We start from the raw sequence: 18,036 nt of genomic DNA on the forward strand, positions 1-18,036 counted from the left end.
AAACCTGATGCACTTGATTTTAACATCTAACCTAAATCAAGATGTGGATGTAGCAAAGGATATTTTTCTTAGGCTCTCATCACAACTCCTTAGCGAATGCTGTGTGCCTTGCCTTCCCAAGCACAGTTCAGTTCAATAGAGAATTATTTCATGTACTCTGAAGAAAAGTATCACATTGTTCTTTATCTGTATTTTTAGGTACTGCTGTAGCACTCATTATCCTAGCTTCGGGATTTTTGCTATCAGCTCAGGTCTCGCCAAGAATCACACTTAATCCACCAGATCCTTCACATCAAAACTCTACCTGCACAAAATACAGGTGAGATTTCATGATCATTCATCCAATCTTCTTGAAGGTTGTTTCCAGTTAACTGAGTTTTACAACCTAGTGTGAGTAAGATACAACTATTCATAAAGCCTAGTACAAGGAACTAACTAGATAACTAAAGTTTAAATCCTAACTTCTCTCAATAGAGAAAATGACACTCTTTGCTTAAATGATCTGACTAATCCTTTGGAATTTCTTGGACTAAGTAAGGTGGTTAAGCAGCAAATTCCACACTTGAGATCTCCTCCGTTATATCTCACCTGCTGCAATTTACAGTAGACATAAAGTTATGAATATTTTAGAAGTAATTTGTAAAAATGCTGTCTGTTTTTCATCTACTCATAGATTTGTCATGTATAACAGCTGTAAACTCTTCAAGAAGATGTGTTCCTTGCCTTTTGTTTTCCTGAGTGGAAAAAAAATAATCTTCAGATAATTACAGACCAATTAACAATTAAAGTAAATGTGATTTTTTTGACCTTTGTTTCTGTAGTGGGTAGAAGATGCACTTTCATGCGCAATCATAGTTTCAAGTAACATTACTTCTAGGGTGTTAGGAATGTGTCATTTTCTATATTTTGGTTTTTTATTCACATGTGAGTGCTGTTATGTTCATTTACCTGGCAGACTAGAAAATTCCCTATTGACTGAAGACTAGTTAAATGGCTGAAGAAATTCTTATGTTCAAAACCTGTTTTACATGTGTTTGCAATAGAGGTAAATATCAAGAAATGAGTGGTATGCTTCTAGTTTCCTAGCAGTATTGGCTAGGAATATGGTTCATGGCTTTTCGTATGCCAACACAATGTCTTGGGTGAAAGATTCTGAGGATTTGAAGCTTTATAGACACCTGGAAAGGGGACAGAAGGTCTTCAAAAGAGTGTAAATAGATGCTAATAACTGGAACTTTAGATACTACCAGATATGAGAATCCCTACATGCAAATACCTATATTTTTAGTTGTTTTCTACTGCAGAATCAACTATATTTTGCAATTTTTGAGATATGCCTATACAGCATTTTCAAATGGCAAGTAATCTGGTTAAAAGGTGCAAAGAGGGAAAGAGCTTCCAAATGCTCTCCTTTCAGAATAAGATAACATTAATAGCAGGATGTCGAAAGGATTTGCATAGGACTTAAGTTAATTACTTAGAAAGGATGTTTGGAGAGCACAGATGCACCATGTGCAAAACTAGTTATTTGTTATGTAGTAAAGATAGACTATTTTATAACCTGAAACAGTATAAAAACTGTGTAGAAGAAATATGGCTAGTCCACCTTAAGAAGTAATGAAAAATTATTTGACACAGTTTTCGTTTTCCAATTAACCACAGCTAGTCAGGAAGGAAATTTAGAGTCGCTGTGGCTTGCTCAGTGTGCACTTCTGGGCAAAAACATGAAAAATTAAAGCAGGTAGTTCTAGTAAAGGCATGTTGTTTCATGAATTATGAGAATATTTTAATCTGTCATAATTTCTGTTTCTGACATGAGGTGAGCAAAAGCAGGTATGACAAGTTCAAAGGGTCTAGAAAAGAGCAATAAAAGAATTGAAATATTTTCATTTGGGAATATTTTGAAATAAGAGAGCTCTCTTAGTTTACAAATAAAAGTGAACACATAGAGGGGCATGTGAAATAATGAGCAGTGTATGAGAAAGCTTTCGTTGCTCCTATTTTAATCTTATACTATACCTTGGTGAAGAGACACAAAAACCAGGAGAGTTGAAACTAACAAATGGATGCAGTTGCCTACAGATCACGGAATTGGGCTACAATACCTGCTATGTAAAAGGATGTAAAAAAATTAGGCATTTATATGATTAATAACTACTTTCACACTTGTGTATCTCAAGCTATATTTGGGATATCAATTTTCATGCTTTAAAACATCACCAAACCCTGACCTTGCTAGAGCTGGAGGAAGAATATTCCTTCAGCATCATGAATATTAGTGTCTGTTATGGAAGGTGATATCAGCCACTGACTCCATAGCAGGAAGCCTCAAAATTCCAGGTGACTTCAGCCAAGGGAGCAGTAAGTGCAAGAAATATTGTTTGCTTTCGGCACGGATCAAGGGAAGAAAAACATCTTAAACATTTTGTCTTTAGTGATGTTTCCAGAGGAGCTTAGTTTCGGTGTGCCTTTCTGCCAAGCTCTTGTAGCTACACATAGAGAAAATACGTTAATTTATTCCTTTGTCTAAATTATTTCTGGACGGGATGACATACAGCCATACATTATATTTGGACTTGGAAAAGTGGCTGTTCAAGATACAGGTATGCCTGCTTTCTGTGCACATGGTCAATAAGCTGAATGAAATTTAAAAAAATGTTTTTGTCATCAGAAAGTAGATGGTGTCTTCACCATTCCGTCCAAGTTAGAAGAACTTCAGCATAACATGCATGGTCTTGGAAGGAAGAGGTGGAGGGGACTGCAAACCAAAGGGAAGCTAAAGGCTGGGCTGTATTTTGGGAGGCTTGCCTCTCTCTCTCTTTTGGCCCTGAAGGCATTCCCCATGGCAGTTATGGAGTTGGGTCAAAGAGATTCTCAAACCTGAGGATTTAGAAGGAAAAGTTTACTTTGCATAATGCCAGTCTTGCATATTTTCTATGCTGCTCTAAGAATAATGGCATTAAAGGAGCTGTACAGATAGCCAGCATGTAGGGTAGCAAACGTTATTATAGGGATAGTTAGATAAGATATCGAATCAAAGTAAAATAAAGTAATCTAATGGCAGTGGTGTCTTGCTGTTAATCCATATTTTAGCTTGCTTCAGTGTAACTGCTGGTATCCCATATTGCTTAGCATTGTACCTTGCAAGCCTTGAAGAGGTCTCAGAAAGTTTTGGAAAAGCAAAAGACAGCAGGACTTCAGAAGATCAACAGGTAATGCCCTCTCTCTCTAGCCACCATAGCCACATTTAAATATGTGTGCCTACACAAATGCAGCGCATAGTCTTCATCTAATGGTGATGCAGTGCTTCTCTGAGGTGAGGTACACTTAGAGCCTAAACCTGTTTGTCGCTTGGCCATCTTAGAGTATGGGGGTGTTTCCTAAATATAACTTGTATTTGTCTTTGCCAAAATGTATTTATAAGTTATAAAAACATAAGTAAAATGTATTTTGCTGACAGAAGTTTCACTGATACTGTGCAGGGTAAAAATGCTTTTTATGTTTGCACATCCATTGGCTTAGAGTAAGTGGGGGTGTTCATTCTGGAAGCCTTAGAGCTACCACAAACGGTCTGTTTGTTGTTCCCACAGATCCATATTCCTCTGCACAGATTAATTCCTGCTGCTAGAATAATAATGAAGATAGAACAAACTAGCAAATAAAGAACACGGTCACTGTCCTGGTTCAGAAAAGCACCTAGGGCTTGAATACTACATTCTGAGAGAGCTGTGCCGTGCAAAGAGAGGTACAGGTTACCTGTACATGCTTGCAGAAAACAAACCTGTAAGATAGGCTGCAAATATCAAGTAAAATATTTTCATTTGGTGTAGACATGTATAATATCATAGTTGACTAACAGCCAAAAAATAATCTGTAAATCAGTGAAAAAAATTGAATGTAATCCTCATTCACAAGGACATCATGGAAATAACGCAAACCCAGCAGGACACCCTGAACACTGAAATTCTCTTTGCCTCCTCACAGGTGGAAGTGGGTGGGTGTCTTATTGAGGAAAGGCAAGATGAATGCTCATCTGTGTGCCATCCTTAAATTAAACTTCATTTTTACACTCAACCTGTGTAAGCTTGTATAAATGTTTGCAGTGTGACCAGTTCTCTTCTTCAATCTTAATCTCTTCAGCAGCTGTGATCTGTTACTTACCATCAAGGCTGCAGAGAAGCTCAGAGGTAAATTTAAGAGTACAAAACAGCATTGTCCCAAAATTTGTCATCTTAAAAATTAAAAGATAAGCTAGCCATTCCTATTATTATTCTGACTACTCAAAACTCTCTAAACATGTTCCCTTTTTTGCTGGGGACTTGCCTCGTTCTGGAAGGAGGTCAAGGTTAGGGCATGTGCAGTAGTTACCCTACTGCCTTTTCCCAGTCTTTAAAGAATCAAAGGTGTGACCGTCCCACTCTACCTTCCTCTGGGACATTCACCTATTTCTGGAAAACCACCATTGTCCTGTTGCCTTGTGTTCTTGGTCTTTTTGTCTCCTTTCCTTCATGTGTCTGTTACTGCACTTCTTGAGACTTGGTCGGCTGTAGAAGACATAATGTGAACTTGTTATCCTTAAGCAATATTTTTCACCTCAGCTACTATATGAAAATGGTAACTTTTATGTTGATCTTAGGTTAACCCTGAGGCTTGTATTCTAGGGAAATGGTACCTGTGCACAAGAACTTTCTCAGGATCCTTCCCAAACTGATTGTCCTCAGAGTTTGATTAAAATAATACAGGCAGTGCCAGCTGTGCTGGGCACACAACGGCTCTGTTGTTCATCTTCGAATTAGTCACCCTCACATGGTTAATGTTCCTAAGCTCGTTGTACAAATACACACCACTGAGATGAAGGCACCAATATTTAGTACTCTTACACAGCATTTTTACAAGATAGCTAATAGGCAGAAATACATATTTTCTTTATGAATTTAGCAAAAGTATATCATTGTGATCAGTCGTGAAAAATGCAGCTAACCTAGTAACTGAAGCTGGTTTTATTGTATTTAATAGCCTTAGGATAAACATAGTAAGTATATTAGCTATTGTACTTTATTTTGTTGAGTTAACTCATTGACAATCTGATTTATCTGCAAGCTAGACATCAGTATTCTTCATACTGTCACTGTATCATAGAACCAGCATTTTTTAAAATATGATTCTCATTTTATGTTTCTAATGTCAGTGACTGAGGTACTGGTCATTCTGATAAATGAGAATTGCAATAATAAATATAGCAATGTTTTTCTGCTATTAAGGTCAGAAGATTATGAGTATTCAAAGAGATAAACATGTTTGAGAATGCTTTTGCCAGCTCTTATGAAATGTAGTTAAAATTCTGATAGACAGTTTACACTGTAGAACTGTAAAATGACCTCAACATAGTCTTGAAATCGATGAAGTAGATAATACAAGGATTTATCACTTGGTAATAATTTTCCATTTGCTGGCATGTTGCTCCTATCAGTCAAAACTTGTAATTTAATTTAAAATCATAAGGGATAGGAAGGAATATGTCAGTTCTGTGTAGTAACATCTTTAATGTGAATGAGGAAAAAGTCCTCTCATCAGTTCAAACACAAAGGTCTGAAAAGTTGCTTACCTAAACTATAATGTCTGTGAGTGTAATGCAGACCCTCTAACCATTGTTAACACTTCCACTTCTTTGTCTTTGATTCAAACTCTGCATTACTGAGGGAGCAAGGTGATATTTGTATAGTAACCTATTAATGCTTCACTTCCCCACTAATACTTCTAAGACTTTGCTGTTTAAAAAAACCTGAACCAATGTTTGGGGAATTATTTTGTAAAATCTTCCAAAGTGATGGTGTTATACTTTATATGGTCTGCAGGTTTTATTCACACAAGGATGATTTTAATCAAGTTTGAACAAGGCTTGTACCTGATCTACCCAGAAGCGGGGAGCATAGTATTTATGTGTAAGATCTCTTTGGAAGAGTAGTTTTGAAAGCAAAGTATTCTATGGAGATTGCCATTATGCTCAAAATAAAGGTACATGCAAGTCAGTTGTTTCTGTTATTTATTGTCTTTGTTGCTCAGTTCCAGGCGTAAATCAGGAAGCAGTTGTGCTGGGGGCTATATAAATTCAGAAAAAAAGATCATCAAAGACAAGAGACTATTGATACCGATGTGCAACTACATCAGGACCCTTTTCATGTGGTGTCAGCATTCCAGCACAGTCTGCTGTCAAGGTGCTTAGAGTAGTAGTGTTGTAGCCGTGATGATGCAGGGACTTGAGGAAAGCAAGACTTGTAGAGAGTAGTTTCCTTTATAGGACTATGATGGGTAGGAAAAATGGATGAGCCATCAGGGTCCTCTTCAGTTCTAAAGCAGAAGTAGCAAACACCAAGAAGCCAGAACCAGTTTCTCTGAGTTTATATAAATTGTGTTGCTTAGTTGAGGCATGTAAGTCTTTGGAAAAGAGAGTTTAAGGAAAGTTTGAGGAGAGCTAATGCATTTTTATGTGGCCGGCATGTCAAGAAGGATAAGGATTCGGTACTGGTCTGAAACTTACCTAGGAAGGAGTCACTGAAGAACAGTCTCAGTGGACTAGATGGAGCAGGAGCCTGATTTGAAGATGGGGGAGGGTTGATCATACTTGAATGTAACTGTGATTTAGATCTGTTGGAATAGCTGTGTGGTAAATTACAGAACTGCAGGTAGCATATGAGTACTGTGATTATAAATGGTAGCTTTTCCTTGTGAACATCACTGAGTGGATACATGTGTTACCTAACGGATTGCCAGTAGATCTCAGCAAATAAACTTCTGTCATTTGGTCTCCTATTATCGCAGGAAATTGCTCTTGAAGTCCAAGTGAGTTTTTCTCATTCTTTGTTGAATATTGTATTTACTGTGTCACAGATACGACAAGTTGAAGTGGTATCTTGCAGTTGCCACGCATTTTAACTACTTAAATCATCTCTTATATTCTTGGCCGGTGATATTTAATCAGAATTTAATGGTTAGCTTTTGGAAGCAACACAGGAATCATCAGAAGTATATAAGGAAGGGCTTTATTTCATGCCTGAAGTGCAGTGAAGCATGTGCAAACAGCACAAGACCTCAGCCACAAGCACCAGGCAGTTTTAAACAAGGTCCTAGTACCTAACTGAAATGAGTTTGTGTGCAAAAATGAAGTAAGTCATTTACAAGAAAAAGACTAAGCTCTTTAATTGTGTAGCTGGCTGAAAACTAACTGCACCAATGTCCTCACATGTCAACAGAGCTGATAAATCTACTGCAATATTTGTCCAAAAGTCCTTACATTTTTGTTGTGTTGAATATCTTGGCTATTTTTCTTGTTTGGATTCATCATTTGCCAGTGTCGCTTGTTGAGTCCAGTTGGATAGGGATGCTCTGAACAGTGATACTCAGCTCAGCTATCATGGCTGTTTTCTTTCAGTTGAAGCTGCTGGAGGAAGATATATTGTCTGGTTGTAGATAGGAGCATACAAGCACAGAAGCAAGGAAAGCTTGATTCCAGTCTGTTGTTTTGTTATAAGGAGCTGGAAAGCAACTACACAGCATTCTAAGAGAGGTAGAGGATTGTGTGCATAACTGATCTTGAGAGCAAAGAGCGAACCTGAGGGCACACCAGCTAGGATGAAAGATCCACCTAGCCTAGAATCATGTCTTCACTATGGCAAACAGCAAGCTGGAAAGAGTAGAAAGCAGCACAATCAAAGTGACATTCCCTTCCAGCCTGCAGTGATTTGCAGCTTATGTTCTCTTTGGGTGGTATGTGCTAATCCTCAGTAGATATTGCAAGATCCTCCTGTCCCTACATTGAGCCTTTCCTGCCTGAGATGTTTTTTATTGTTCTTACAGTTCTATAAGCAAAACCTTGTTCAGCAACATGAATACTTTCATCATGCAGAGCAGGATCAGTGGGGTCAACAAGCTTACAACGGTGGAATTTATTCTGTGGAGAAGACCAGGCATGAGCAAAATGTCTTGCATGTTGTAAGTGTATCAGATTTTCACGTATAGCTGCTACCTCACATGCAAGAGCTGATTGTGCAGCATGTGCTCAGTGAGACTGATGAATCTAAAACAAGTCGGAAAAGTCCATCCCCCAGAAATGTCCATATTTGTGGACATTTTGTTACTCTGGGAGGCTGTTCATGCTACCTATGTAGTAGAATATTATGAAATCAGGGGTTACATTCTGGAAAAGAACAACATAGTCCACAATATATTATCAAGCTCAGTTTGTATTTCTGTAACTGGATGACAAGAACATATGAATATGGTTTTATAATTGGATAACAGGATATGGAAGGCAGAGTTGAAATTTCCTTAAAGTGTGGCAAAAGTGAAAACTGATTAAATGTTTTGAAATTAACAATTCAGAAATTGAGGTTCAGCTTGAAAAAGACAAAATAATCTGGCAAAAAGAGAAATGGCACTTGCAGAGCAAGGGCACTGGGCAAAGGTCTTTTACTGTTAAATCACTCAACAAAAAGTGGCAAGGTACAATTTGCAGCTCAAATTAAGAGACTCCTGAGAATTGTAGGTAAGTCATTACTTACAAGGTCATTTTACAAATTTAAAGCACAAAATGTAATCACAAACCAAATGTAAGTATGGAATATTCTAAGCAGTGGAGCAAAAGCAGGGGAAGAAGCAATTCTGAACCTTTCATTGGCATCTGGAGGGTCAATTAGCAGGTCAGAGATTTTATTCAATCTTTTTAGAGACTGCACTAGAGGCTAGTAAACTACTCAGGAAGAAGGAAAACAGTAATTTTGGTATCAAGAAAAATGTACACAGCTAGCCAATTAATACTTCATCTATGTACTTTAAGTTCTCTGTGAAAGGGGAAGGCATTGTGCTCTTTGGAATCAACTTGTAACCTCAGGAACAGTTCATCAGGCAGGCTGCTCCAGAGCAGAGCATCCTGAAAGCCGGTGGTGCTCAGACTGGCAAGAAATTGCTAGCAAGGGGCCTTGAAGTTATGCTTTCTAGATGTCAGATATTCCCATTTGGTCAGATGAAGAAGACTTAAGAGCATGGAAGCCTTGACTGTGTTGGCAGAATCGGAGTGGGGAATTGCAGGTTTGGGGATATCTAGTCTCCTAATGGTCTGTCAGCTTGTCAGTAAACGTGCTCTGACAGTGAAGCAGGAACCCCAAAATCCCATTCCATGGCAGGTTCCAATAAACTGAGGGGCCATGCTACTGAGACTTTTGTTCTGTAGACTTCATGCCACTGAGCTGCAAAGAAGCTGGGCATCTTTGGAATTCCGGAGCCTTATCCTGGTTGTTGTTATTCTGCTGCATAAGCTGAAGTATCTGAAGTCTAGACACTTGCCTTCTTGTTGGGTTGCCTAGGAGCCCAGCTGGTGAGCAGGGAGGGAAATAGGCACGCTGCAAAACCTTTCTGCTGTAATGCTGCCTGGTTTCATCAAAATCAAATCATCTCTCTCAGGTATTTCAGTCTTGATGTCAGTCTGATTGAGAACCATCCTGCCTGGGAATTTTCAGCTGGCTTTTCATGGAGGAACCTTTTTACAAGACACTAGCTCAGGACCTTAGCACGGATATAAATATTTCATTATAAAGTGCAGGAAAGACATTTCCCATTTATAATTGGATGCAAATTTCCTTTCCTACATAGACATCCTGGAGTGTTTTGGTATAGAGCTTTCAAGGCCATAACTGATCTGTGGTATAGATTTGAAGAAGTGTCAGTATTTTTATAGATTTATATTCTGACATACATTTGGGTACATCTGGGTAGGGCTGATAAGAAGGTACATTTGAGGACAGGAAGGAGCTCTGTAGTAGATAGTTTCATGTCAGTAAGTATTGTGTATTTATTTTCCTGGTATATTGTGTGTCCTAATTTATTTACTTCACTACAAACATGTATGTAATAATATGTGCTCAATTTCAAATTGTTCAAATATTTTTGTTTAAAAAATAGTAATGGGGCTAGAATGAAGAAGAGCATAAGCCTGAAACTACTGTATATTTTATTTCCCTTTCTTGAGAGAGAAATGTAAAGTAAACAGCCTCAGCGCATAATCTTTTTCAGTTGTTTTTAAATTGCTTCTTTTTTAAAAAAAATCTTCCTTGCTTATTTCATGCTGCATCTTCAGTGATCATTAGTCTTTATTAACTGATACAGATTTCTTTAATGCGTTATGAAACAGTTGTAATGTGTATATGTTGGGATTTTGGAGGAAAAAAACATCCATCTTCATCTACCTCATCAAAGTCAACATAAAAATTTTATATCAGTGATAAAACAGGGCACAGAAGAATGCTAGATGGTCTGAATAGCAACTGCCTACCCTAAGTCTGCTGGGAGTTAGATATGAAAGGACTTTAAGTCTTACATATTGAATTTCTGGGTTTCCTCTGACATAAATTGGTCTTGTCTCTAAAACCTAAAGTCAAAGCCTGATTGTATGAACTCACTATATAACTAATGGCAGAAAATCCTAACCCAAAGGTAAAGGGTTTTAAAATATTTGTTATTTAACTTTTCAACCTGAAAGACAAGCTTCAGAAAAGCTGTGGAAAATAACCAAGCTGTGGAAAATAATAATTTTAAATTATTTAAACTGTTATGAGTAACTATAACCTCTGACATTTGGCATGACATGAAATCCAGAAGCCTTTATTATGTTGAATGCCAGCTGGAAAACACAGTTGTGCATAGCCAATAAAGCCCGAGGAAGAGCTGAATTAACAGCCATGTAGGCAGACACTAGACTCAGTAATCAAATTTCTCGTATTTTTTCTGGACTGCTAGATGGGGAGGGAAGAATAAATAAGATACTTTCTGCTTTCGAATTGACTGGTTACTGATACCCAATGCCATATGAGGTTATGTGGAGTTATCCATAGAGCGAGCCCCGTAGGACAGAACAGACAATACACAGTTCAGTTCTGTCATTCATCTCGTGCATCAATATTTGTGAGGACATTGAGGGAAATGACGAGGCATCCAATCCCCATCCTGTCCTCTGCTGGCAACACTATAACGATGACACTCATAGCTGTGTGTAATTGTTATTCCTCTGCATTCCTGTGTCTTGCTGATGTTCTGGCTGGTGTTGGGTATTTGACTATATTTCTGCTTGAAGTAAAACCTAAAAGGAATAAATCTAGAGAAACCTTGAATCCTGAAATTTTCCAAAGAGAATTGTTGCCTAAAGTCCACTTTAATGTGTTAAATTTTGCACATGGCGTTCACATTGGATATAATTTGCATATAGTTGACTTAAAAATCCACTGCTGCACTTGATAGCATGTAGTATTTGGAAATGGCTGCTTTCTCTGCCAGGATGCCATGCTGGGTGTGCTAGCACCCTGGGTCTTGAAATTCATGTTGTTAAATGGTACCTTGATCTACAATGTAATTTGAGTGGAAGATGTTCTACAATTTGAAAATCATATGCCAGCATCCTGTTTGATATCATAGGATTCTTTTCACTAGGAGTTGCTATAATTTTTTAGTTATTTTTAATATTATTATTACATACTTAAACACACTTGTGATTTATAAAAATGTTTTTATTCATCTGCAGTCTTCTGTTCTTGTCAACTGTTTTGGTTGCTGCCATTGCTGTCCTAATATTGATTAACAAAATGTAGCTAAGTCTCACTAATGTAATATTGGAATTTTCCTTTCCTTTCATAATTGATAATTGCAGAGTTATGATTTTCTCATTTATCTTTGCAAGAGAATAAATGTTTACTACAGTTACATGATTGACTTCTACCTGAAAGTTTTGTTTCATCTCCATTGTGAAAATATTTTCTGCAGTTTATCTCTGTATTAAGAGCTGATTTAACGCAGCTTTCCTAAAATTAAAAAAAAAAAAAAAAAAAGGCTCTTCAAACCTGAATTTGACCTATCAGTTAAGCAAGTGGATGGTCTACTTTATAGATTTATTTTCTAAAAAGTAGACAACGTGGAAAATCTGCAATAATTTGATAATTTAGAAAGCACACAATACCAAAGAGAGCAAATTTCTGAAACATAGGAGAAGTAGGAAATTGTTTTTAACGCTTTCCCCGCCCTCTTTTTTGCCAACTACCATATTAGTTAACCTTATAACTCTTTTAGAAACATCATAGTAAGAAAAGTTTGAATGACTAGATTTTAAATGTGTACTTTCAGACTTTTTAAATCCATATGATCTGCTTTACTGATCTGGGGACTTTTTTATACAGTTACTTTTACTTTTTTTCTCATCATGGTGTAGTAGTTTAAGCAGATTATTTCTTCATTCACTAAGTCATTGTTATGATGAAGATACACACTCAGAAAGATTATTTCCTTGGTTTTGTTGTTACAGGGGTATATGTTGAAGCTATTTTGGTCATTTTAATTATACATTTCCAGATGTTACATTTCAAAGTTTAATTCTAATTTCAAATTTCCAGACTTATTCCATGTTGTTTAGTTTTCCATTCTCCTATTTTTAACTCCTGAAGTTATCCCTTAGAATATATTAGGGGCTTTACTGATGAGGATGTATCTCTGGATCTGAGATTGCTTCTGGGGAAGATAAACACCTGGGTAATTTAACCACAGCAGCAATGGTCTTGAGCATTTGCAAGATCTGGGGAGGCTTGTGCCAGAAGTTTTCAGATAACTTGCACTGCATGAAGGGGTTTGGAATACCTTCATAGCTCACATCCCGAGATCCCACTCAGTTTGTTCTCAGGGGCAGGTTTTAGACTGACACTTAAGTGAAGTATTTGTAGGGCACTTTGTGTCTAGTTTCCCAGTAGTCAGTGGGGATGTGGTCAGTGCAACCAGTGGAGTCTGGAGAACAGTTTTACAGTCTAGTCACTTGGAGAGCTTGCAAGATTGCATTGAGGAAACTTTGCCTAAATGTAAGCATCGCTTGCTCTTTGAGACTCCGCAAAAAGTCAGAGATACCTGTACGGAGCTCACAACTGTGATGCATGGGAATGAACTGCAAGAGCACTGCACACTCTGCAGTGACAGGTGAAGGGCAGGCAGGATATTTTTGGGCACTAGATGCCTGTATGTGAATTGGCTCCACTGACGTATTGACTCCTTCCATTGAATATAAATGGAACTCAGGTGCTGAGTTCCCACATGGAGACACATGGTATCATGATGTCATACTGACTCCCATATCTATATGTGCCCAAATCCTAGTTTGGTTATTAGGTATGATGTATGATTCTTTCTCTTCAACCCCAACCTGTATTTTTAAAATTAAAATTCATTCCATGAGTGAATTTTCCTACAGCCTGATCAGGTGTCACTGGGAGATTTGCAACTGGGCCACCAAAAATGTGGTACAGAAGAAGGCAAAAGCAATCTGTATTATTTTTTGGGCAGTTTCTATTATCTTGTCTCCATCACTGACAACTTGACTATGTGCATCCCAAGATTGATTAGGAGATGCTGTTGGTTTTGACATGTACAAATGAATAAAGTGTTGCTTAAGTATTTATTCCTTTCTCTTTCAGTTATTGTAATGGATGTATGTTAGATCCAGACTGTGGTCTCTGCTACAAACTGAATAAATCAAGTGTTGTTGAGTCCTCATGCATTCCTGTTGATAAAGATTCTACAATGAAAGCAGCTTGGGGCAGGTATGTCACTTCAAGATTTTCTGGTCTTGTGCTGTACTGATGGTGTATTTTATGCTATTGAGAATGCTTTTGCTTAAAATGTTACTCTTGGGATGTTCTGAAAGACAAAAATAACTTGGCATTGTCAAAAATGGGTGATTACATTGTAACAACTGTTATAAATAAAAGCTTTGACCCTGATGTGTGCAGCCAGTTTGGTGTAGTCTGCCAGTTAAAAGTATGGCAGAAGTGCACTAGCAATTAGGAAAATTACTTCTCCTTGATGTCTTCATTCATTTGAGGTGGCACATTCCCTAGGTATACACTTAAAGCCCTCTGAATTAATTTTCTTTTTAAATGCTTTAATTAAACCACACTTTTAATATTGGCCTACTGAAGAAACTGAGTTGCCCAGCTCAATAATCTAAAATGATAAAAATGTGAAAAGTTCAAATTGTCAAAAGCATGGTTTGTGGGCACAGATTTCTGTGTTCCTGTGCTTAAAAACAGTGTCATGCCCTATGTTGCACTTGGGGCGTAAAAATGTGTGCATTCATAGATAAGTCCCAATGCAACTTCAAAATACATCACACCTCTTTTTCTTAAGCAGCACAAAGATTCCCTGTGAAGTCACAGCAATCTTCAAGTTTTCTGAAGTATTGACTGTTCTTAAGGAATGGCTTTATGAGTTGGAACAACATCAAGTAAAGGCTTTATCAATACTTTAATAAAGATTAGGGCTTGGATTAGAGTTTAGAATGGTTCAGTGCCACAAGGGAATTACATAATTACTCCTGATAAAACCTTCATGCCATAATTCATCTATGCCACCCACATGCCATAAACATACTTGGGAAATAGGCAAAGGTTCGTGTGGTGGTTTGGGCTTTCTTCTTTATTTATTTTTTTAACTTTCACGTGTACTTCTCAGAAGTTAAAACCAAGTGCCTTAGTGGCAGTAAATCTTATTGGGCAGAGGTTGGAAGGTATGAAAACATCTACCAATTGTAGAATCATTAATTTAAAATTATTCTAAAATTGCCTTCCTTTTGATTTCAGTACTATTAGAATGTTATGCCTAGTAGTTCATTCCAGATGCAGAAGAGGGTAGTTTATATTCTTTGTAATCATAATTTAAAAGGACTGTGATCATTTTGGGGCTATTACTATTATTAATAAGTGTGAAAACGAAAAAATCTCATCTGTCTTGCTTGTTCTGTGGCTGTCTTCAATGGCACGTTATACAACATACCTTGCATATTACTTAATATCCTGATGTGCTCTGCAGTATTTGGACTCTCATATGTGTAAGGTAACAGATCTCTGTATTGCAAGTCAACGTTCATTTCATATAGGCTGTTGTTTTAAGTAGCATGTCTGTAGTTAGCAAAATGGTACTAGCATGCAGGAAGACTAAATGGGAACATAAACTTGTTATGCATAGTTGATAGATAAAATCAAACTTTCTTTATTAAGCAGTGTTATTGTATAACGTAGTAAATGTGGGCATTGGTAATCCTTTTATATTCATGTTTCACTCTCACTAACACTCCTTGCTGTACAGCGTATTGGAGCAAATTAGATAGGAAAGAAGAAATGCTTCCTTTCCATATTGCAAAATACAGTATTCCCATATTGTACAATAATTCCGTAGCATAAGGACTCTGTTCAAAATCTTTCAAGAGAAAATTAAACCATTTAAAATTTGTTATATTGGTAGTCACTAGAGTGGAAGTCCTGCCTTAAGATGGAAAACTAATAAAATATCCAAATTTCTTTTACCAAAGATTGTATGTTCATCCCTATTTCTAGTGTTTCTTTCATTAATTTCTAATCTTGTCTCCACCTGGTCTGTGTAATCAGGCAGTTTTCTAAAAGCCATTCCCTCAAGCTGTGAAATGTCAGGTGGCACCCTCTGTGCATTCCAAGCTCTGTGGAACAGGCAGGCATTTCACCTCCTCACAGATACATCTATTTCTGCTTAGTGGTCCAGAGGGAATCCCCATAGATTTTGGCTTCCAAGGGTTCACGTTCACGTAACCTCCCCAACTCCGCTTCCTCAAATCCTCAGGCTGCTTTACAGCAAAATCAGTCCCACAAAGCCATATGATTTCTCTGCCAAGCGAGAAGATTGCTGCAGTGAAAATGGTGTGGTTACATCCCCAGTTGTGTCTCAGAGCAGCAGGAGTCATCTTTATCTTTCTGGCAGCATGGGGAGAACAAGTACCTAAGACAAACTAACAGCACTGGTGAAGAAATTACGTCTGTGCTGACGCTTGAAATTGCAGCCCTCCGTTTCACAAAGTTACTTTGTCACAAGCTAGACATACAGTGGCAGTTATTTTAAAAATACATGACATTTTTATGACCAGAAACTGGTTTAATAATTTGAAAGATGATTTTGTGATCTATGGACAGCTGATAACCATAATTATCACATGCAGCCTCTTTGTAACTCCTGTGTATTCTGATGGCTTCATGCCATCTAGTATTGGCTGAATGAGTTTAAATGGCTTAAAACATCCAGAGTTACACTGGCCTCATATGGCCAATTTATTTTGCCATTAATTTTGCTCAGGAGAGAAGGAAGACCTGACCTATTTGTTTGGGATTTGTTGGACCTCAGTTTGTCTGAGCATTAGCAAAAGCAGCAGCTCTGACTATCCTGCCTGATGTAGGAGGTTCAGAGAAATGGCTTCTGCTGGACTTGGATTGACAGTGCTGTGTAGAGCATTTCACTGCTGCTGCACTCACATTTTGTTTATGATTTTCCTGCTGGAACGCCGGGAGCTGCAGCCATGGAGAGGTGCCTGTGGTCACATCATATGATGTGTGTAGAGCCACATAGCTCTGCAGCTGTCTTAACCCCAACTGTCCTGACACTCACTCAGGGGCTTATCTATTCCTGATGTGTAACATACCAGCAAGGTGAGAGGTGCTTAGAGGCACCAACAGAGAAGGCCGTGTCATATTTTTTTTAAAGCTCTCTGCAGCTGCACAAGCTGACATAGAAAACCCTCCTGTTTATGTATTTATAGCTTTCCACTGTTCTTCACAGTTGGTCCCAAGGTACTTCGATAACACTGACATAACAGGCAATGTTTTGACTGTTATCATAAAATACTGTAAGGTATTTTTATTTGCAGGAAGTTTCCCCAGTGCCAGCCTGGTGTACTAGACATCACCTCTATGTTTATTGTTAATCGTATTTATTCGGTTACGGTGTGTTCTACATTGAGAAGTTCTGGGGAGGGGAGGGAAGAGAGCAGAGATTTCAGTCTCCTGTGGCTGCCAGCAAGGCTGTTTATGTTGCTGTGGTTGTCATAGAAACATAGGGAGACAATTAGAGTATCCAAATGTTTTTCAAGAAGAATATAGCATTTTGGTCCTTTTGAATATAAGGGAACTCAGTGGCCAGCAGTGGACCTGGGGGAGGGAGACCGCATAAGAATAAATCTGACCAAGTCCAAATCAGGTCTTGAAGCAGTATGGGTAATGTGCAACAGGTGCACTTGTAAGATCATACATAGAAGACAAAGAATAAAGATTTATTTTTTATTATTTAATCAGTTACATAAGCCTGACTGGTATTGGAATAACACAGAGAGGAGCGTCTTGCCCAGGGCACTAGTGCAGTCACGTGCTGTGCTGCCCTTGGTATTACTGAACCTGTTAACAAAACAACTGTTGACATGCAAACGTTGCTGCCTCCAGCTCTGCCCAGGGACATATAAAGGATGGTTTCAAAACAGTGAGCAAGAATATTCTTAAATTATTCACTTTGTAATAAAAGAAGAAGAGCTGTGTCTTCTCTCTCTGTGTGGTCTGAGGGTTCTGTGTTGGGACTCTGTTCTCCAAGATTTAGGGAAGTTTTGCATTTAGCAGTAGCACAGAAGGGCTTGCAGTTCTGTTCTCTTCATGAACATCGAATTATAAAATCCCCACAATGTCGATAAAAAGCATTATCTCACTTTTACAGATGGGGATGCAATGGGAAAATTCCAATATGAAGCTCGGGTGGCATGACAGAGGTCATGAGCAGAGTCAGTCTCAGCCAGGACTGAATGTGGAGGTGATTGCTTTCAGTTCTGTGCTTTCAGAGCACAAACTGAAATCTAGTTTTTCCCCACAATTACAATTACTCCCAGAGTACTGTTGGAAACCTTGAAACTTCTGTCCATGTAATTGCAATAACCCTAAAGGCCAGCCAACAATGCTTTAGAAGTAACTTTAAATTGCATTAATATTCTTACTGCAGTTGAAAGAATAACCGTGCAAGGAAAGGACCTACTAATAGTGCCTTGACATGACATTAACCTTGACATGAGTATGTTGTCAAGACCACAGCAGGCCCACAACTGTGAGCTAAAAGGCTCTCATGAGTGACTCTGAGCACTCTCCCTCTGGAGAGAAAGATGTTGACTTTATACAGTAAACA

The 18,036-nt window shown here is 38.0% G+C and overlaps 1 protein-coding gene across 2 annotated transcripts in view; it reads left to right on the forward strand.

Annotated features, from left to right (window-relative positions):
- The window catches only part of SLC2A13 (solute carrier family 2 member 13), a 161,974-nt gene that overhangs the window by 116,759 nt on the left and 27,179 nt on the right, over window positions 1–18,036 (forward strand). For both annotated transcript variants that reach the window (XM_069801861.1, XM_069801860.1), the window contains exons 6-7: window positions 199–319; window positions 13,494–13,619. In XM_069801861.1, the coding sequence (XP_069657962.1) occupies window positions 199–319; window positions 13,494–13,619 (247 nt within the window). The remainder of the gene's footprint in view (window positions 1–198; window positions 320–13,493; window positions 13,620–18,036) is intronic.

Source organism: Haliaeetus albicilla, chromosome 14 (assembly GCF_947461875.1).
Source record: "Haliaeetus albicilla chromosome 14, bHalAlb1.1, whole genome shotgun sequence".
Classification (NCBI taxonomy): Eukaryota; Metazoa; Chordata; class Aves; order Accipitriformes; family Accipitridae; genus Haliaeetus; species Haliaeetus albicilla.